General features: G+C 45.7%; 1 protein-coding gene across 1 annotated transcript in view; it reads left to right on the top strand.

The window, feature by feature from the left end:
* The window catches only part of SPOCD1 (SPOC domain containing 1), a gene marked incomplete at its 5' end in the record, with an annotated part of 374,162 nt that overhangs the window by 227,683 nt on the left and 124,323 nt on the right, over window positions 1-22,156 (top strand). Inside the window, 2 exons of the mRNA XM_082245154.1 lie at window positions 7,377-7,488; window positions 21,818-21,950. Of these exons, the coding sequence (XP_082101280.1) occupies window positions 7,377-7,488; window positions 21,818-21,950 (245 nt within the window). The remainder of the gene's footprint in view (window positions 1-7,376; window positions 7,489-21,817; window positions 21,951-22,156) is intronic.

The following is a 22,156-nucleotide window of genomic DNA, read 5'->3' as shown; positions in this document are numbered from 1 at the left end:
GTAAAAGTATACTCAGATAACACCCCACTTCAATATGTGGTATTGGGGGGCCACTGGTCTATCACACCAGTTGTTCAAAAAATTGGCCAGGGAGTTTGGCACTGTTTGTAGTATTGCTGCAGCAACACTCAGTCACCACACCTGTCACAATGCTGCACAGTGCACAATAATACTACTAATCCACTACGATATGCTTTCTACAAAGTATATTATACTGTGGATTAACCCCCCCCCCCTTTTTAGTGCACTGCACAGCAATACCAAAAATTTGCAGCCCTTTAAATGACTTTTGTGGACATTAACAGAGCGATTTATGTGACTGCTGCCGATCTCTCTAACGCCCCTAACGCACAGACTGGATACCTGTCCCTAACCTGAAAAGAGACTGGATCTATACCGAAATACCAGCCCTGAAAAGGATTGTTGTGGACATTAGCAGAGCGATTTGTGTGACTGCTGCCGATCTCTAATTGCCCCTAAAGCACCGACTGGATACCTGCCCCTAACCTGAAAAGATACTAGTAGACCTATACTGAAATACCAGCCCTGAAAAGGACTTTTGTGGATCTTCACTGATCTATTTGTGTCTGGCAATCTCTCCCTTATGAACACAGCAGACTCTCCCTACGCTGGCAAAAAGCAGAATGTGAAATGGCCGACAGCTCAGGTCTATTTATAGGGTAGGGGGCATGTCCATGTGCTGAAATGTTTTAATTTGCTGTCCCGTTCCACCTGACGGCTTTGTCATGGGTCAAAGTTCTTCTGAATGAAAAAGAAAATGGCGGCGCGGACATCTTCGCGAACATCAGCAAAAGTCTGACTTTTTCGCGAATTTGCGAACAAGCAAAATTCGCCGTGAACCGACCGCCGGGCAAACCGCAAGGCCATCTCTATTTAGGAGCACTCTACTATGGTGCTTGCTTAGTGTCTCCTGGGCTTTCCGTCACCAAGCATCAGTGACGCAGGTTTGCAAGGCGGTTGTGTTTGCATCTGCGAATGCTTCTTTTGGCCGCAAGGTTTTTGCTGGCTGCTGTTTAGAGGACCTGGTCCTCTTTGAGGGTGTATTGTTTTTTCAGGTGAGCTCCAATTGTGTTTATAGTTGAGCTCCATGTTACCTGGTTGGCTATGGTTAGCCTTGGTAATTTTTTTCTGCTGTTTCCCACCCCTCATGTTTGACACTGCTTTGGGACGTCCCAATGGTTAAGAGGAATCAGGAGCTGTGTCCATCAATGAACAAAAGAGAAAATGGGATTTTTGACTTACCGTAAAATCCATATCTCTGATATTCATTGACAGACACAGCACTCTGACAAACCAAATTCTATGGAGTTTGGAGTTGTTTTTTTTTTTCTTCTGACGCTACTTGTAACAAAACTGAGTACCTATAGCAGGAAGTGGGAGTATACCCCCTGGGACTGTCCATAGGCGTAGCCAGATTCTTTTTCTGCCTAGTGTCCTACTCCCTTAGGGGGCAGTATAACCTAACGGTCATGAAGATCAGGAGCTGTGTCTTTCAATGAACATCATAGAAATGGATTTTACAGTAAGTCAAAAATCCCAATTCTCCTTTGTTTATTGATGGACACAGCACCTGTTATTCTTGACCATTGGTTTATGCTGCCCCCTACAGGAGTAGGACACTAGGAGGAAAACACTTCTGGCTACACCAATGGGCATTCCCAGGGGGTATACTCCCTCTTCCTGCTATAGTCACTCTTTCTGCCTAGTCATACGACCTAGTTACTTGCTGGGATCTTTGGTCCTGGCAACATTTTTTAGATAGGACATTTTTTCCTCCTTGATTATTCCTGTGAGATCTACTATCAACTGCTTGACTGGGCGACGGACTGGATAATCTAGATCCAGTGGTCACCCCAGTCCGGCCAGCGAGCACGCACAGGCCTCAGCCCTGCGCTAGGTCAGCTGCGACATAGCCCCACTGGACAGGGGCTGGCCCTGCGAGTTAAATGTCTCGCAAGGTCGCATATGGCCTGGCCTCAGCCTGAGTCGCAGCATTCCCCCTGTCCGACAGCCCACCATTTTGATAGAGAGGTGGATCTGTCTGGGGCAGTGCCCACCTGGTTCCTGGTACAGTGAGTAGCTGCCACCCTCTACCCCGGGAGGGTTTCGGGGTGGACTTTTGGCCCCTCCCTGGGACGGTCAGACCCCCGGGTTCCCCTCCTTCCCCCAGGCACCCCCCTTGCCAAGTTCCTCATCTGTCCCCCCCTCCAAATACACTGGAGATGTATTTTTTTGGGGTGGTCTGACACTTTCCTGGGGTGAGGGCAAGGCGCTAACTGGCAATGGGGGGGGGGGGGGTGCGCCGCCGGTGACCAGACGATCAACTGGCGGAAGGGTTGTACCTGGTGGGGGCTCTTGCCAGGGCCCCCTATCCTGCCTGAATCTGTCCTGAGGCCTGGTCTCCCAATTTTCTGGGTCCCTGTATTGTTCGTGGTGCAGCTCAGAGCTGCCATTTTGTTGTAGCTTTGTGTATTCCTAAACACGGCGGCCATGTTTGTCTAGTCTGGTGGCCGTTTTCTTGTGGTTTGCATTGCAACTAGCGGCGGCCATGACAGTGGAGCCCCTTGGGCGGCGATTTCGGCAGTGGGAGCCCCTCCTTATCCCCTGGTGTTGACTGCTGAATCATTTAGCTTCCTGATCGCCTCACGTGTAGTGCAGATTCTCCTGGGGATTGCAGGTGTCTTTGTCGGCGGGTGTTGAGTCTGGTGGGGGTCCTTTCCCTCTCTGCTGAGGATTGCTGGATGCTGCCAGCGCGGTGGGGGTTGTCCCTTAGCAGTGTGTTACACTTTTTTGTGGGGTCTCCCTGGTGACTTATGAAGTCTTTGGAGCACGTTTCCCCACCTGATCCCCTCTCTGAGACTGCGGGGCCCCCTGGGTCCCAACCATCCATTTATGCACTGACGGCGGTCCTGGAGTCCCTTGTGTCCCAGGTGGAGGCAGGTTGCGGGTGACGGGTTAGCAAAAAGTGCCCCCCCCGCCTTCCCCTGCCTCATCGGTCTCATCAGATCCTGAATGTGATTCGGCCGCCGTGGATGTAGGTCACCCTGCTGGGTCTTCGACTACACGCCTAGAATCCTCTGATAGTGAGGATGATTCCTCCACATCTGCGACTGTGCACGGAAAGGCGCTGGTAGATGCACTGATTGTATCTGCATGAGACCCTAAATATGGAGGCACCCTTTGGCACTCACAAGCCATCCAGAGCAGCAAAGGTGTTTCCTTTCCCTGCTTATTCTGACAGCATTGTCGCAAAAAAGTGGGGATGACCAAAGCATCCCCCTGGGGTTCCTAAGCGCTTTACCGGGCGTTACCCCTATGAGGATTCCCTCCATAAGAAGTGAACTGTGCCACCAGTGGTGAACCCTCCAGTTTCAAGATTAAACAAGGCAACCATGATTCCGGTGGAAGAGTCCCTGACTATTAGGGATGCCGCTGACCAGAAGGCGGAGGCTGTGGCCCGCATTATGTACACCGTAGCTGGTTCGTCAATGAGGCCGGTATTTACCATTGCCCTAGTGTCGCAAACTCTGACCGTGTAGGCTAGGCTCCTACACCGTGACCTGGAGGGAGAACAGCTCCCTCCTGCCTTTGCTAAGTTGGTGGTCCAGCTGGATCAGGGCTTCAGTTTATCTGTGATACCTGTTTGGACGTGGCTCCCCTGATGGCTCGCCTCTCTCCCTTTTTGGCGGTGGTCTTTCGACGTGTCTTTTGGCTCAAATGTGGACCAAACTTCTAAAAAGGCCTTGACTGATCTTCCATTTCAAGGAGATCACCTGTTTGGAGCTATCCTGGATGACATCATTAAAGGTCTCACAGCGGGGAAGAGTACCTTTCTTCCACAGCCTACTCAGATGAGCGACTGGTTGTAGGCGTGGACCTTCCTTCTCGGCTCATAAGAAGTTTTTTGTTCCTCAGGGTCGGCTGACAAGGGCTCGAAGCATGTCAGGGCCTCCTCTGGCGGATCCAAACGAACCTGGTCTGGCAAGCCAAGATAGGGCTTCTCCAGACCCACAGACAAGGCTCTTTCTGCATGAAGGTGTGCCCTCACCTGTATTGGGACGTCTTCTCTTGTTTCCGGACCCGTGGACTTCCCTGATGCAAGACAAGTGGGTCCACAAAGTAATTTGATCCGGCTACAAGATCGAGTTGCGCTCTTGTCCACTGGCAAGGTTTTTTCCTTCCAACCTGCGCCTGTCCCCAGGCCAGTTACAGGGTCTGTTTGGATCGGTACAAAACCTTTGCCTTCAAGGGGTGATTGTCCTGGTTCCGACTTTGGAGTGTTTTTAGGGTTTCTACTCAAACCTGTTCACAGTCCCCAGGAAACAAGGCAAAGTGTGTCTAATCCTTAACCTCAAGGCGTTAAACTGCTTTGTGTGGGTACAGAAGTCCATTCGAACAGTGGTGGCATCCCTGCGTCAGGGCGATTTTCTCGCCTCTATAGATATCAAGGATGCCTATCTTCACTTTCCAATATGTGCCAGTCACCAGCGTTTTCCCGCTTTGCTGTGGGAAAGGAGCTTTATCAGTTTGTGGCGTTATTCTTTGGTCTGACATCCGCTACTCAGGTCTTCACAAAATTCTTATCTCCGGTGCTAGGTGGATCGCGGTACTGATCTCCTTCTGGGAGCCGAGTCTTCCTCTTACATGATAGAGCACCTGGAGATCACAATGTGAACTCTGCGGGAGTTTGGCTGGATTCTGAATTTTCTGCCCTGGTTCTGTCCATGAAGCTGGACTATTTGGGCCTGAGTCTGGACTCTGCCAGAGTGCTCCTTCCTCTGGACAAACTCCAGATATTGCAGGCTGCAATTCGCTTCCTGCTGTCCAACAAATGGTCATCCCTCCGGACTTGCATTCGGGTGCTGGCCCTGATGGTATCTACCTATGAGGCGGTTCCGTTTGCACAGTTCCATACGAGGTCCCTGCAAAGGGAGATCCTGACCAAATGGGGCAAGACTCCGCTGTCTCTGGACAATCAGATCCGGCTGAGTCGGGGTACAAAGGAGTCCCCGATATGGTGGCTTCACTCTCCAGCACTTCGGCTGGGAAAATCTTTTCTCCCCTTGTATTGGACAGTAGTCACCACGGATGCCAGCCTGTTCGGCTTAGAAGGCGTTCTCGGCAAGCATCCTGCTCAGGGCATCTGGACACTAGAAGAGTCCAGACTACCGATCAATGTACTCAAACATCGAGCGATCAGACTGTCTGGATCATTGAACGGATTGTTTTCAGGGATGCCCAGTGCGCATTCAATCAGACAATGCCACGACCATGGCTTATGTCAATCACCAAGGGGGCAGAAGATATGCCCTGGCTGCTCTGGAGGTAGCCGGTCTCCTAAGGTGGGCAGAACGGTTGGTTCCCACCCTCTCTCCGCCGTACACATTCCCGGGCCTTTGGCAGATGCCACAGATGCGCTGGTGGCTCCGTGGGGTTAGTATCGTTTTGATCTACACCTTCCCTCCTCTCAAGCTTCTGCCCAGACTCCTAGGCAGGATCGAGGCAAAAGGGATTCCAGTCATCCTAGTGGCACCGAACTGGCCTCGTCAGGCCTAGTACGCCGATCTAGTGCGGCTTGTAAACGACGTTCCTTGGAAGCTTCCTTTCAAGGAGGATCTGCTATCCCAAGGACCGATCTTCCCCCCTGCTTCACAGTCGCTGGCTTTGACGGCTTGGCTGTTGAACGCCAGGTGCTGATGGATAGAGGCTTTTCTGAGTCTGTGATTTCTACGTTGGCAAAAGCTAGGAAATCTACCTCTAGGAAGATCTACTATCATACGGGGAAGACATACATTGGGTGGTGTGAGTCTCTTGGGGTTCATCCTCGCTCCTTCTCGGGGGCTCGTATCTTAAACTTCCTTCAATGGGCGGTTTAACAGAATTTGGCCTTCAGTACCTTCAAGAGCCTGGTCTCGGCCTTAGTGGTCTTTTTCCAACGACCATTGGCCACACACTCCCTGGTGCTTACCGTTCTTCATGGTGTTTGACGTTTGGTTCCTCCAATGCAGGCTCCGTTGCCACCTTGGGATCTTAATTTGGTGCTTTCAGCTCTACAGAAGCCTCCCTTTGAAAATATTTGAGAGATTCCCCTGCTTACACTGTCCCAGAAGGTGGTCTTTTTGATGGCTATCACTTCTGTGCGCATGGTGTCGGAACTGGCAGCGTTATCCTGTCCCTCACCTTATTTGGTGATTCACAAGGATAAGGTGGTGTTTCGCCCCTGTCCGTCATTCCTTCCTAAGGTGATCTGACTTTCATTTGAATGAAGACATTGTGTTGCCTACTCTGTGTCCCAGGACTAAACATCCAAAGGAAATTGCCTTGCATGCCTTGGATGTGGTCCGGGCAATTTGAGTGTACCTGGCAGCTACGGTGTCTTTCAGGAAGTCCGACTCTATTTTTGCTCACGGATGGACCTCGCAAAGGGTTGTCCGCTTCCTCTGCGACTATTTCCAGTTGGATCAGACAGACGGGGGTCCAGGCCTATTCCATCAGGGGTCAGGTTCCTCCTTTCCCTGTAAAGTCGCACTCTATTAGGGCGCTTAGTGCCTCTGGGGCCTTGGGTCATCAGGCGTCAGTGATGCAGGTTTGCTAGGCGTCCACCTGGTAATCGGTGCACACTGCTGTTAAGAGGACCTGATCCTCTTTGAGGGTGTATTGTTTTTTTCAGGTGGGCTCCAGTTGTTTTGGTTGAATTTTTGGGTTGTTCCCACCCCTCGTGTTTGACACAGCTTTGGGACGTCCCAATGGTCAAGAATGACAGGAGCTGTGTCCTTCAATGAACGAAAGAGAAAATGGGATTTTTGACTCACCGTAAAATACATTTCTCTGATGTTCATTGACAGACACAGCACCCACCCCTCTGTGGAGTTATAATTCTCCTGACACTGCTTGTAACAAAGCTGAGTGACTATAGCAGGAAGAGTATACCCCCTGGGACTGCCCACGGTTGTAGCCAGAAGTTTTTTTTTGTCTAGTGTCCTACTCCTGTAGGGGGCAGCATAACCCAATGGTCAAGAATGACAGGATCTGTGTTTGTCAATGAACATCAGAGAAATGTATTTTACAGTAAGTCAAAAACCCCCATCAATTTCATTTGAGTAGAGCGTCGCATGACCGCACAATTGTCAGCAACGCAGTGCCATAATGCAAAAAATGGTCTGGTCATTAAGGGGGTAAAACCTTCCAGAGATGAAGTGGTTAAAGGTTACCTGAAATGAAATACCAGTAATTATTCATAACATTAGGTTTATTATGAAACCCTCTTCAGTTTAGTTACTTTTATGAGCTGATTGGGGCAATGGGAAGTATATTGCATTGATTTATTATTAAGTATGACATAAATATCTTCTTAGGAAAAGTCTTTGAAGGAGAAAGTTCCTCAAATGGTCGTTGCCCAAGAAAATATTGACACCACATCCCAACACAAGAGTCATCTGCTGGATATAAACTGTCGCATCTGCATGGGTAAGTAAGATAGATAGATAGATAGATAGATAGATAGATAGATAGATAGATAGATAGATAGATAGATAGATAGATAGATAGATAGATAGATAGATAGATAGATAGATAGATAGATAGATAGATAGATAGATAATGAATTTGATTTCTCTCATTTATAAATTAGTCCAGTTATTGCTAAGTTTTACAATAACTACAGAAAGGATATACATATTTGGAAGCCAAAGACTACCATGATATAAATTTATTTAGACTTTTCATATAGGATGTAACTAGTGATGCTAGTATTTGCTACCCATGTTTGTTTATTGTATTTAAGAGATTTAATATATGAGAGTCGTGCATCGATCCATATTGTTCTAACCCTCAGCATTTGTACTAAAAGATGCTTTGTGCAGGAAAACTTAAATAGTTATTATTAACATGATAAATCTGAGGAAAAATTGGTATGATTATATTCTAGTGCTCCCACAGTCTATGATTACAGCAGTGTGATGATGGTTGGGACATTGACCTCCCTGGCGGTATGATTCTGTCAGGAATTCTGTACCAAAAGCGGTACAATTTTTTTCATGGAAATTTGGCGTTATGTATTATAGGCCTACAATTCTTAGTAATTACTGACTTAAACCTGACCAAAACAAGACTCTAGTAGACATCCCAGATGTGATAAATTTGAAACACAAACGCATGAATTATAATCTAATCGATAATATCATTTTATTATATATTATATATATATATATATATATATATATATATATATATATATATATATACAGTGCCTTGCGAAAGTATTCGGCCCCCTTGAACTTTGCGACCTTTTGCCACATTTCAGGCTTCAAACATAAAGATATAAAACTGTAATTTTTTGTGAAGAATCAACAACAAGTGGGACACAATCCTGAAGTGGAACAAAATTTATTGGATATTTCAAACTTTGTTAACAAATAGAAAACTGAAAAATTGGGCGTTCAAAATTATTCAGCCCCTTTACTTTCAGTGCAGCAAACTCTCTCCAGAAGTTCAGTGAGGATCTCTGAATGATCCAATGTTGACCTAAATGACTAATGATGATAAATAGAATCCACCTGTGTGTAATCAAGTCTCCGTATAAATGCACCTGCATTGTGATAGTCTCAGAGGTCCGTTTAAAGCGCAGAGAGCATCATGAAGAACAAGGAACACACCAGGCAGGTCCGAGATACCGTTGTGGAGAAGTTTAAAGCCGGATTTGGATACAAAAAGATTTCCCAAGCTTTAAACATCCCAAGGAGCACTGTGTAAGCGGTAATATTGAAATGGAAGGAGTATCAGACCACTGCAAACCTACGAAGACCTGGCCGTCCCTCTAAACTTTCAGCTCATAGAAGGAGAAGACTGATCAGAGATGCAGCCAAGAGGCCCATGATCACTCTGGATGAACTGCAGAGATCTACAGCTGAGGTGGGAGACTCTGTCCATAGGACAACAATCAGTCGTATACTGCACAAATCTGGCCTTTATGGAAGAGTGGCAAGAAGAAAGCCATTTCTTAAAGATATCCATAAAACGTGTCGTTTAAAGTTTGCCACAAGCCACATGGGAGACACACCAACCATGTGGAAGAAGGTGCTCTGGTCAGATGAAACCAAAATCAAACTTTTTGGCAACAATGCAAAACGTTATGTTTGGCGTAAAAGCAACACAGCTCATCACCCTGAACACACCATCCCCACTGTCAAACATGGTGGTGGCAGCATCATGGTTTGGGCCTGCTTTTCTTCAGTAGGGACAGGGAAGATGGTTAAAATTGATGGGAAGATGTATGGAGCCAAATACAGGACCATTCTGGAAGAAAACCTGATGGAGTTTGCAAAAGAACTGAGACTGGGACGGAGATTTGTCTTCCAACAAGACAATGATCCAAAACATAAAGCAAAAGCTACAATGGAATGGTTCACAAATAAACATATCCAGGTGTTAGAATGGCCAAGTCAAAGTCCAGACCTGAATCCAATCGAGAATCTGTGGAAAAAACTGAAAACTGCTGTTCACAAACGCTCTCCATCCAACCTCACTGAGCTCGAGCTGTTTTGCAAGGAGGAATGGGCAAAAATTTCAGTCTCTCGATGTGCAAAACTGATAGAGACATACCCCAAGCGACTTACAGCTGTAATCGCAGCAAAAGGTGGCGCTACAAAGTATTAACTTAAGGGGGCTGAATAATTTTGCACGCCCAATTTTTCAGTTTTTTATTTGTTAAAAAAGTTTGAGATTTCCAATAAACTTTGTTCCACTTCATGATTGTGTCCCACTTGTTGTTGATTCTTCACAAAAAATTACAGTTTTATATCTTTATGTTTGAAGCCTGAAATGTGGCAAAAGTTTGCAAAGTTCAAGGGGGCCGAATACTTTCGCAAGGCACTGTATATATATATATTATATTATATAATAAAATTATATTATTGACTAGATTGTAATTCATGCGTTATATTATATATATATATATATATATATATATATATATAGGTGTGTATATATATATATATATATATGTGTGTATATATATATATATATAGGTGTGTATATATATATATATATATATACGTGTGTGTGTGTATATATATACACATACATATATATATATATATATATATATATATATATATATATACATACATATATACATACATACATACATACATATATATAATATAAATGTTATGTGTGTGTTTTGTGCAACGTTCAATGTTTGAATTTCCCTCCCTAGTTCCGCTCCCATGCAGCATTGCTGCTGCAGGGAACGGAACTAGGAAGTCATCACACCGACGGAGGACAGGCGAGTGGCGGGGATCTCAGACGGCTGGCGATCTCAGCAATAGGAGATCATCGCTGGATCGCCAGGAGAAGGTAAGAGACCGCTGTGCGCTCTGCCCATCCACCCCGAGCGTGACTCAGGGATACCGATCCTAGCATAGAAAATCCACCCCGAGTCACGCTCGGTGATACCGCTAGGAGGGTTAATCAGATGCATTATAAAGGGGAGTGAAACTGGTTCCACATACACTGGTGTAAGGAGAGAGCATTCAGTGTTTATTGTCCAGTGGACATGCTTGTCAGTAGAACGAATGAACAGCTGTTCACCCTCCTATTTGTCAGTCCAACAGCCAGCAGTCTGCTTTCTTTTGATGCGACCTACACTATATTACCAAAAGTATTGGGATGCCTGCCTTTACACGCACATGAACTATAATGACATCTCAGTCTTAGTCCATAGGGTTCAATATTGGGTTGGCCAACCCTTTGCACCTATAACAGCTTCAACTCTTTTGGGAAGGCTGTCCTCAAGGTTTAGGAGTGCTTCTATTGGAATGTTTGACCATTCTTCCAGAAGCGCATTTGTGAAGTTAGGCACTGATGTCGGAGAGAAGGCCTGGCTCGCAGTCTGGGCTCTAATTCATCCCAAATGTGTTCTATTGGGTTGAAGTCAGGACTCTGAGCAGGCCAGTAAAGTTCCTCTACCCCAAACTTGATCATCCTTGTATTTATGGACCTTTGCTTTGTGCACTGGTCCAAATCATTTGGTGGAGGGGGATTATAGTGGGGGGTTGTTTTTCGGGGGGTTGAGCTTGGCCCCTTAGTTCCATTGAATAGAAAAACTTAAGGCGTCAGAATACCAAGACATTTTGGGCAATTGCTCCCAACTTTGTGGGAACAATTTGGAGTTTACCCTTCCTGTTCCAACATGACTGTGCACAAAGCAAGGTCCATAAAGACATGGATAAATAGGATAGGGGGTCCCCTTTGGGTGTGGGATTTTAACGGCAAGCACACTTCCACAAATGAGTAAAATTGAAATAATTTTATTAACAAAGAATATATTAAAATAGATCTAAAACAGATCTGAGGTATCACAAGTATAATATTCTATACAGAGAAGATGTATGGATGTAAAACCAAGGAAATAAAGATAATGGTGATGCATATACTCAATGGCATATGTTTTATTTGAAGGAAATCCTCCCACCCGACGCGTTTCAGGCACGCAGGCCTTTCTTCAGGGGTCTATAAGTGGGGAGATTTTTGATTTCCTACATAACATAGTAAATAATATTTTTGTTAGTTACATAATTTGTAATATGTTACAGTTACATAATTTGTAATATGTTACATTCAAGTTATTTCAAGCAGTGGTTGATCATTGCATGTGTAGGTATTGTTTTGGATATTCAGAAATGCATACCTGTGGAGTGGTTAAGGTGTGATAAGAGAGTCACAGCTGGTAAGAGCAAAAGGAGAAGAGAGTCCGCTGTGTGAAGTGTCGGCAATTGCACCAAAAGGTCCCTGGGGGTATAGGTCCTCCCGGATGTGGCTCCAACGAGGATGCCAGATGAGAGGCCGCAAGGGCGTCTGTATTCGCGTGTATATAAAAGATAAATATGTACGTTGTATTGTATAGTTCAAGGATAACATGTGGTCTGATGGTAAAGTAGATATGGAAGTAGAGAAGGATGTACCTTGTAGGAAGTATCAGTGCGTAAGTTTGAAGTGGTGCCTGTTTTAAGGGAATCCGGATGCAGGATGGTGTATTTCCAGCTAAATTTTCCTGTAATGTATATATTTTGCATGAATGTTGTTCTTATAGGTGGAGCAGTTGTATATCAAAGTTATATCAGAAATATATCAAAAATATATCAAAAAAGGGTCTGTATTAGCCTGTAGTGTGGTGGTAGTTACAAAAAAATGTACTCAGAGATTTTCCAAGAAGGAGAGCGGAAAGTGTGTTGTCTCTCCCACAAACAGGTGGAGATACAGTGGTCCCCAGGTAAATGCTGAAATGGGAGCACATATGGTTAGGTATCGGTGTGTGTCAGGTCTTGTCTATATATAGAATTGTTAATCTGGATATACCTGAATGGAGGGATTCAAACGATGTCTGGTTTGGTGCAATTGCCGACACTTCACACAGCGGACTCTCTTCTCCTTTTGCTCTTACAAGCTGTGACTCTCTTATCACACCTTAACCACTCCACAGGTATGCATTTCTGAATATCCAAAACAACACCTACACATGCAATGATCAACCACTGCTTGAAATAACTTGAATGTAACATATTACAAATTATGTAGCTAACAAAAATATTATTTACTATGTTATGTAGGAAATCAAAAATCTCCCCACTTCTAGACCCCTGAAGAAAGGCCTGCATGCCTGAAACGTGTGGGGTGGGAGGATTTCCTTCAAATCAAACATATGCCATTGAGTATATGCATCACCATTATCTTTACATCCATACATCTTCTCTGTATAGAATATTATACTTGTGATACCTCAGATCTGTTTTAGATCCCATATGGAAGAAAAATATATTTCCAATATATTTAGGGAAAAATATTTAGAAATATATTGAATATGGCCAAAATTGTAGCATTTCAAATATATTTCCAATATATTTAGGGAAATGTTTTAGAAATATATTGAATATGGCCAAAATTGTAGCCTTTCAAATATATTTCTAATATATTTGGGGAAAAAATGATTTTTATTTTTTAAAATATATTTTAAATATATTTTTCTTCCATGTGGGATCTATTTTAATATATTCTTTGTTAATAAAATTATTTAAATTTTACTCATTTGTGGAAGTGTGCTTGCCGTTAAAATCCCACACCCAAGGGGGACCCCCTATCCTATTTGTCTAGTTTACAGGGATGTTGGCAACTCACTTCCAGTATTTCATTTATCTGGGGCACACAATTCTTGCCTAAAGACATGGATGAACGAGTTTGGGATGGAGGAACTTGACTGGCCTGAACAGAGTTCTGACCCTTAACCCTGTAGAACACCTTTGGTATTAATTAGAGCGGAGACTGCGAGCCAGGCCTTCTCATCCACATCAGTGCCTGATAAAGTCACAATTTAGTGATGAAACACACCAGAGACATGGCTGGATGACATCAGCATGCACAAGCCGCCCGGAAGTTAAGGTTTTCAAATATATGTATTGATGCTAATGTATCCCTTAAGGGGGTGATAATGTATTAATCACTTCCCGCAAACCGAAGTACCTGTACGTCGACTTGAAGAAGTGGTTGTATCGGGGTGATGCCTGCAGCTAGAGGCATCATCCCGGTACCGTTTTTTGAGCGTTTTTTGGTGATAACAACCGATGCAGCTGAGCCACCACTCAGCCTTTATCACAGGGAGCGGGAGGGGATGTCCCCCTCTCACTGCCCTCCGCTGCTTTGCCTGGGTCTCCCGTCCCACCAGATTCAGCTTTGGTCGGGTCTCCCATGTAGTAACTTGGAAGCGACGTCACAACATCTCTTCTGATTTACTCAGCTACCAATGGCACCGATTTAAAAAAATTGACAGTATTCAAAAATGCTGATTTTGATGTTTTGAATACTTTTAAGTGCAAAGGAGGGATTTGGGGTCCTTTTGACCCCAGATCCCTCCATAAAGAGTACCTGTCACTGCATATTACTGTCACAAAGGATGTTTACATTCCTTGTGACAGCAGTAAAAGTGATCAGATTTTATTTTTTTTTTAATTTTTAAAGGAACAGTGAAAAAAAAAATAGAAAAAAAAAAAGATTTTTAAAGTGCCTCTGTCCCCGTGTGCACGCGCACCAAAGAAAACGCATACGTAAGTCACGCTCACAAATGTGAACTGTGTTAAAATCACACGTGAGGTATTGCTGCGATCGTTAGAGCGAGAGCAATAAGTCTAGCCCAAGACATCCTCTGTAACTCTAAACTGGTTACTGTTAAACATTTTAAAGCGTCCACTATGGAGATTTTTAAGTACCGTAGTTTGTCACATTTTATTTGCAGAGTCTTTGCTAAAAATGTTTTATATATTTAATGTTAGGGGGGTTCTAAGTAAGTTTCTAGCAAAAAAATACTGATTTTGTTATCGTTCATCGACAGACACCGCTCTACATCTTCTTTAGACCATTGGGTTATGCTCCTCCCATCAGGAATAGGACACTAGGCAGAAAAAAGCTTTACCCCGCCTATGGGGGCTGTCCCTGCAGGCATAATCCCACACGCTCTGCTACAGCATCCAGTTTGTTTCTGCCTAGTTTAGGAATAGGACCTAGTTCCCTGCTGGGACTTCGGTCTTAGCTATTAATAGGGAAATTTGTTATTTTTGTGACTCTTTATTTTCACTAATTAGAGTTCCTTTAGAACTACAAGCAACAGTTGGCTGTGGTCTCGGACTGGATATTCTAGATCCTTACGGTCTCCCAGCCTTGCCAACAACCGTGAGCAGGTTATAGTCCAGTACTAGGCCTTGCCATGACAGAGCCCCGATGGATGGGGATGAGCCTTTGAGTGCACAAGTCTCGCTGGGACGCGAACGCCCTGAGTCTCAGTGTACCCCCTGGCTGGTAGCACCCCCACCCCAAGTGGGAGGTGGACTGTTCAGAGTGACGCCCACCTGGTACCATGGTATGGTGAGTAATACTGTCCCTTAATACAATCCTCTGGCGGTCTCGGGATGGACGTGGGCCCTCTCCCCGGAATAGTCGGACCCTCGGGGCTCCCTCGGTTCCCCTGGCCTCTGGGATATTAGGCCTACCCATAGCAGGTCCTACCTCCGGAGGGTGGAAACATTGCGGCCGCATTGCGGCAGCATTTTTCTGTGGAGGAGGCTTTGTCCTGTTGGGGTCTCTTCGTAGGGACCCCCCTGGGGCCTCTTGTTTGGGACCCCCTCTGGGGGTCCGGGAGACTGCATGGTGCGCCTTAGGGGCCGCCATTTTGCTGTAGATTCATGCTTTCTATTCTCCCATTGAAATGCATGGGCAGCCATTTTTTGTTAGTTCCCCATAGGAATGCATGGGGCAGCCATTTTCTTGTAGTCCACGTTCACTGGACAGGCAAACGGTAATGACACCCAAAATTCTAGCAATGACCCAGGCTGTTCTTCTATTTCCTGTGTCAGAACATTTTACTTTCTGTTTCACAGAACGTGCTGGCAGTTTCCTGAGCGGTTTGGTAACATTTTTTCTGGTGTCCCCTGTAGGTTTTCTTCACCCACTCTGCTATCAGATTGTATTGGATTGGGACTAGGTATACCGCTAAGTAAGCGGTGGGATCGTGATTTAGCGACTTTTAAAGTGACACTGCATTATTTTTAACTTATTATTTTTAAGTGTAATATGGAGTCCCAGGGTACTATTTCACTTACAAACCCCCTAGGTGCTGCTGCGGAATCTTCTGGGTCGCAGCTCCTGTCTGCGCTAACAGCAGTCTTGGAAAGCCAGGTGTCAAAGGTAGATTTTGTATGTAAAAGTGTTGCTAGCCGCAAACGTCCTCTGCCTTCTCCTCCCTCGGTAGTTTCCTCAGATTCTGAGGCAGATATGACCCCCGCAGACGCACCCCACCCTGAGGGGTTGGTATCTTTGCATTCTGATGGTGAAGAGGACCTGTCCTTGTCAGCCGCCTCACGGGAACGGGTATTGGTGGAAGCATTTAGAGTTTCAGTGCGGGAAACTTTTAAATTGGCAGGTGAATCTATAGCGTCGGGTTCCTTTAGGCTCCCAAAAATACCGAAAATCAGGCAAGGTGTTTCCTTGTCCGGAGCATTTTGATGATACTGTCAATAAACAATGGTGGCATATCAAGCACATGGAAGAATCCCCGGTTTTCGCAGACCCTGTGGATAGACGAGTGGAGTCTCTGTCCCGCTATCTACACGTGCTAGCTGGTTCTATATTGAAACCAATGTTTGTAAATGTTATGGTGTTACAGACGGTTAGAGTCGGTTCACACTGGGGCGACACGACTCTGTACTACTTCGGGGGCGACTTGTGCATTCCCATGCACCACGACTTCGGAGCGACTTGCAGGGACTTCACATAATGGAAGTCTATGCAAGTCGCTCCGAGGTCGCCCCGAAGTAGTACAGGACCCTTTTTCTAAGTCGGAGCGACTTGTGTCGCTCCTATTAGAACGGGTCCTGTAGCGGTCAATGGACCGCGAGGGAGCGTGACTTGTCAGGCTGACAAGTCGCCTGACAAGTCGCGCTAGTGTGAACCGGCTCTTACTGAATGGTTGAAGTTACTAAAAGGGAACTTGGAAGCTGTGCAGCTCCCCCCAGCAGTGCTGGAACTAATGGACCAGATGGCTCAAGCCCTGGTGTTCATGTGTGATGCATCCCTGGATTCGCTCCCCTAGTGGCCAGAGTGTCGACAGTGGGGATTGCAATTAGATGCATGGTGTGGTTTAAAAGCTGTTTTGCGGACCAGGCTTCCAAAAATGCTTTGACGGATCTTCCCTTTATGGGGGAGAGGTTGTTTGGATCCTCTCTGGATGAGCTGATCAAAGGCCTAACAGGTGGGAAGAGTACTCTTCTCCCTCAATCCTCTAAGGGCAAGGCACCACGTCAAAGGCGGGGGCCTTTCTTCACTGCTCATAAGCGGGTTTTTCGTACCTCCGGATCCTAAGAAAAAGGAAAGCCATTCAGGTTTTCTGGGAATTCCAAGAAGCCATGGTCATGTAAATCAAAGACCGGCCAGTCCGGATCTGCAGACAAATCCTCATCTGCATGAAGGGGTGCCCTCACCGCTTCTGGGGTGGGGGGACGTCTTTGCTTCTTTGCAAAACCTTGGACTTCCTTGATTCAGGACATATTGGTTCACGAACTGATTCGATCAGGGTACAGGACAGATTCTTCCCATCCGATCTGCACCTACAGTATCTCCAGACCAGTTAAAGCGGAGTTCCAGCCATTTCACTCACCTGTCCAACGGTCCAGCGATGCGGCCGCCCGAAGCCTCGATCCTCTCCCTCGGCGCCGGCATCACTGCTGTGGGCACCCGGCTGTGACAGTTTGCGGCTTCACAGCCGGGTACCCACTGCGCATGCGCGAGTCGCGCTGCGCGCCGTGATTGGCCGGCAGTCTTCTGGGACCTCTGACATGTCCCAGAAGATTGCAGGGAGGGAGGGGGAGAGGAGAACTTCCGCTCAGGGCGCCGCGGAGCTCCGAGTGGAAGTAGGAGCGGATACCTGTCAAAACGAGGTACCCGCTCCCCCCCAAAAAAATGACATGCCAAATGTGGCATGTCAGGGGGTTAGGACCACCTAAAGCGGAAGTTCCACTTTTGGGTGGAACTCCGCTTTAAGGAATCTATGGGAGGCGGTACAAGATCTGCTGTCGCAAGGGGTGATTGTGCCATTTCCCTCTCAGGAACGCTTTCAAGGGTTTTATTCAAACCTGTTTACTGTGCCCAGAATAGAGGTCAAAGTGCGTCCAATTCTGGATCTCAAGGCTCTGAACCGCTTTGTGTGGGTACAGAGGTTTTGCAAGAAATCCATTCGAACGGTAGTGCCGTCACTACACCAGGGAGACTTTTTGGCCTCCATAGATATCAAGGACGCATATCTACACATCCATATCTACGCTGGACACCAGCTGTTTCTTTGCTTTGCCATAGCAGAAGAGCATTATCAATTTGTGGCGTTACCCTTTGATCTTGCCTCCGCTCGCAGGGTGTTTACCAAAGTACTGGCCCTGGTGTTGGCATTGTTGGGCCAACAGGGGATTGCGGTACTGGGGTATCTGAACGATCTGCTATTGAGAGCAGACTCTCATTAAGTCCTGATGAGTGACCTGACGATCACTGTCAGCTCTCTGCAGGAGTTCGGGTGGAACACCAATTTCAAGAAATCCGCCCTGATACATTCCTTGAGACTGGATTATCTGGGCCTGACTCTGGATTTAGTTTGGATTTAGCTTTGGCAAGGGTCTTTCTTCCCCCGGACAAGCTGCAGAAGTTGCAGGGGGTGATTCGGTTGTTGTTGGCAAACAATCTGTCCTCTCTGCGAACTTGCATTCGGGCCTTGGATCTGATGGTATCAACTTTCTAGGTGGTTCTGTTTGCTCAGTTTCATACCAGACCTTTGCAAAGAGAGATTCTTGTCAAATGGAACAAGGATCCATTGTCCTTGGACACTTTGATTCAGTTTAGCCACAACACAAGATCTGCTCTGTTATGGTGGCTTCATTCTCCAGCACTATGCCAGGGCAAGTCCTTCCTCCCGTTGTTTTGGACGGTGGTAACCACGGACGCCAGCCTGTCGTGCTGGGGTGGGGTGCTGGGGAAGCTCTGTGCCGATGGAACCTGGACAGTAGAAGAGTCCAAACTGCCGATAAATGTTTTGGAGCATAGAGCAATAAAGCTTTGTCTGCCACTGGAGGACTTGTCTGAAAGATTTTCAGGTTCGGATTCAATCGGACAATGCCACGGCTGTGGCTTACATCAATCACCAGGGGGGCGCTAAGAGTGTCTTGGTGGCCACGGATGTGGCTGAGATTTTGGCCTGGGCGGAGCAGTTTGTTCCAGCCCTCTCTGCTGTGCACATCCCAGGTGTGGAAAACTGGCAAGCAGATTACCTGAGTCGTCAGTTGTTGCATCAAGGGGAGTACCTACACCCGGAGGTGTTTCATCTCCTGTGTGTCCGGTGGGGGACACCCAAGGTCGATCTTTTTGCTTCTCGTCTCAAAAAAAAAAAGGTGCAGAGGTTTGTAGCCAGGTCTTGAGATCCTCTGGCTGGCGCCAGAGGCGCACTGGTGGCTCCTTGGGGTCGGTCTCGGCTGGTTTTTTTACCTTTCCTCCGCTGAAACTTCTGCCGAGGCTTCAACGCAGAGTAGAGGTGAAAGGAATCTGGTCATTCTGGTGGCTCCACACTGGCCTCACCGGTCTTGGTACGCAGACCTAGTAAGGTTGGTCGCTGATGCTCCTTGGAGACTTCCTCTCAGGGAAGATCTGCTGTCTCAAGACCGGAGCTTCCATCCTGGTTTACAGTTGCTGGCTTTAACGGCATGGCTGTTTAAAGCCATGTGTTGAGGGATAGAGGTCTTTCTGAAGGAAGTCAACTTCCAGGAAGATATATTATCGTATGTGGAAATCGTATATTTCATGACGTGAATCGCTGAAGGTGCACCCTCGCTTGTTTTCGATTGCTAGGGTTTTGGCCTTTCTGCAGAATGGGGTTGAACAGCGGTTGGCTTTGGGGACTATCAAAGGCCAAGTGCCGGCTTTGGCTATATATTTTCAACGCCCGTTAGCTACGCATGCCTTGATTCGTACCTTCATTCAGGGAGTGCGCCATATGGCTCCTCTGAAGCAGTCCCCGCTACCTTCGTGGGATCTAAATCTGGTATTATCTATTCTTCAAAAGCCTCCTTTTGAGAATGTTTGGGAGATTTCTCTGCTTTCATTTTCTCAGAAGGTTGCCTATTTGGTGGCTATCACTTCTGCCCGCAAGGTATCTGAATTGGTGGCGATGTCTTGCCGCTCGCGTTATTTGGTGGTCCACAGAGATAAAGTGGTACTCCGACCAAATCAGTCTTTTCTTCCTAAGGTGGTTTCTTATTTTCATTTGAATGAAATATTGTGCTGCCTTCACTCTGTTCCAAGCCCAAGCATCCGAAAGAAATTGCCTTGCATTCTTTGGATGTGGCTCGTGCGATCAGGGTTTACCTGGGGGCCACTGAGTCTTATAAAAAATCAGATGCTCTTTTTGTCCTTACTGAAGGAACTCGTAAAGGATTGACTGTGTCTGCTGCAAACATTTCCAGATAGATCAGGCAGACAATTGTTCAGGCTTATTTGCTGAAGGGCCAGGTTCCTCCTTTCCCAGTGAAGGCGCATTCTACTAGAGTGCTGAGTGCCTCTTGGGCTTTTCGCCATCAGGCGCCAGTGATGCAAGTTTGCAAGGCGGCGACTTAGTTGTCTGTGCATACGTTCACAAAATTCTACAAAGTTGATGTGTTGGCATCTTCGGATGCCTCTTTTGGCTGCAAGGTTTTGCAGGCTGCTGTTTAAAGAGAATCTATTTTTTGTTCTCTTTGAGGGTGTATGTTCTTTTCTAGGCGAGTTTTTCCTGGTTGAGCTCCATATTACCTGGTTGGCTACGTTTAGCCTTTGGGGAGTTACGTTGTTCTCTGCATTGTCTTCCCACCCCTCATGAAAATACTGCTTTGGGACATCCCAATGGTCTAAAGAAGATTTAGAGCTGCGTCTGTCGATGAACAATAGAGAAAACTGGATTTTTGTACTTACCGTAAAATTCTTTTCTCTGAAGTTCATGGACAGACACAGCACCCGCCCCTCTGCTTCTGAGTGAATGGGTTTTTTTTGTCTTCTAAACACTGCTTGCAACAAAACTAGATGCTGTAGCAGAGTGTGTGGGGTTACGCCTGCAGGGACAGCCTCCATAAGCGTGGTAAAGCTTTTACCTGCCTAGAATCCTATTCCTGATGGGAGGAGCATAACTCAATGGTCTAAAGAGGATATGTAGCTGCGTCTGTCGATGAACTTCAGAGAAAAGGATTTTACGGTAAGTGCAAAAATCCAGTTTTTAACTTGTAAACAACAGTTGTCAGAAATAGGCTTGGTCCTTAAAGCGGTTGTAAACCCTATGAAAAAAAAAAATAAAAAAAAAAAACCTGCAAGACAAAGGCATAATGAGCTAGTATGCATCGCATGCGCATATGCATGCGCGCGGGAGTGATTTTTCCGGCAAGCTCCCGGCAAGTTAATTGAAGGTCCCCCCGGACCTTCAGAGCGCATGCGCCGCTCGCGCGAGCGGCTGCATGCACTGTAAATATCTCCTAAACCGTGCCGGTTTAGGAGATATTATTTGTACCTACAGGTAAGCCTTATTATAGGCTTACCTGTAGGTAAAAGTGTCAAAAAGCGGGATACAACCGCTTTAAGTGGTTAAAGATGCGATGATCCTATGTCATCATATGACAGTACACTTATCTTGTAAGTGGTAGATTGCTTTTATAATAAATTAAGGCTGATTTTTATAATACATTGTGCAATGAGAGTTGTTTTCTATTCTCTGAGCTGAAATTGCTGTAGAGCCAGTGGTGGTATATGATATGGAATGAAAAAAACTGATACTGAAGGTGAAATCGGTGAAAATCAGAATTGAGGAGAATATCCATGTTGGTGACATAAGGAGTAGTGACCCTGCTTAAAGGGCAAGGCTCTCTTTGACCTTAATGTGAAGTAAGTCTGGTAAGCAGATCATTTAAAAGGTGGAGGAGCACAGCACCTGTGGTGAACATTATTGTTTGTTGGGCACAAGCACGATTATTATTGCTGATGCACACGTCTATACAAACATACACACGTTATTCTTTCAGGACTTTATTTAACAAACTATTATGGACAATTAAAGTGTATTCACATTGATATTTGTACATGCACACAAGAGTAAATAATGAATAGTGGTTGTGCTGCACTCATTTTGTAAGATCACCCGAAAGGTGCTAAGGTTATTAATGTTTATGTTAAATCTGTAACTTACTGCCGCGTTCCATAGGACAAATCAGACCTTCAGATCAAGAAGACATAACTCAGTGGACATCATGGAAGCATCAAAATAAAGAAAAAGGAAGCAGTAGGACAAGTAACTTTTCTTCTCACTCAGAAATTATCGCAGAGACCATTAAAGAGTTGGGTATTCACAATGATGATTTTTTTATTTCAAACAAATGTGAGCAGTATAAACAGAAATAGTGCATATAGGTTTTTTTATACATTACACAATCTAGCAATTTATTTCTAAATGATGAAACCTCTAAAGATTGAAATGCTGTTATCATGCAACAATTAGATGATCAAATCATTTTAGTTGCTGATTCACCTGAATATTTCTATG

This window comes from Pelophylax lessonae, assembly GCF_965119305.1.
Source record: "Pelophylax lessonae genome assembly, chromosome: 2".
Lineage (NCBI taxonomy): Eukaryota > Metazoa > Chordata > Amphibia > Anura > Ranidae > Pelophylax > Pelophylax lessonae.
The sequence above is the reverse complement of the archived record's forward strand: the minus strand, read 5'-3'. Positions and strand labels throughout refer to the sequence as shown.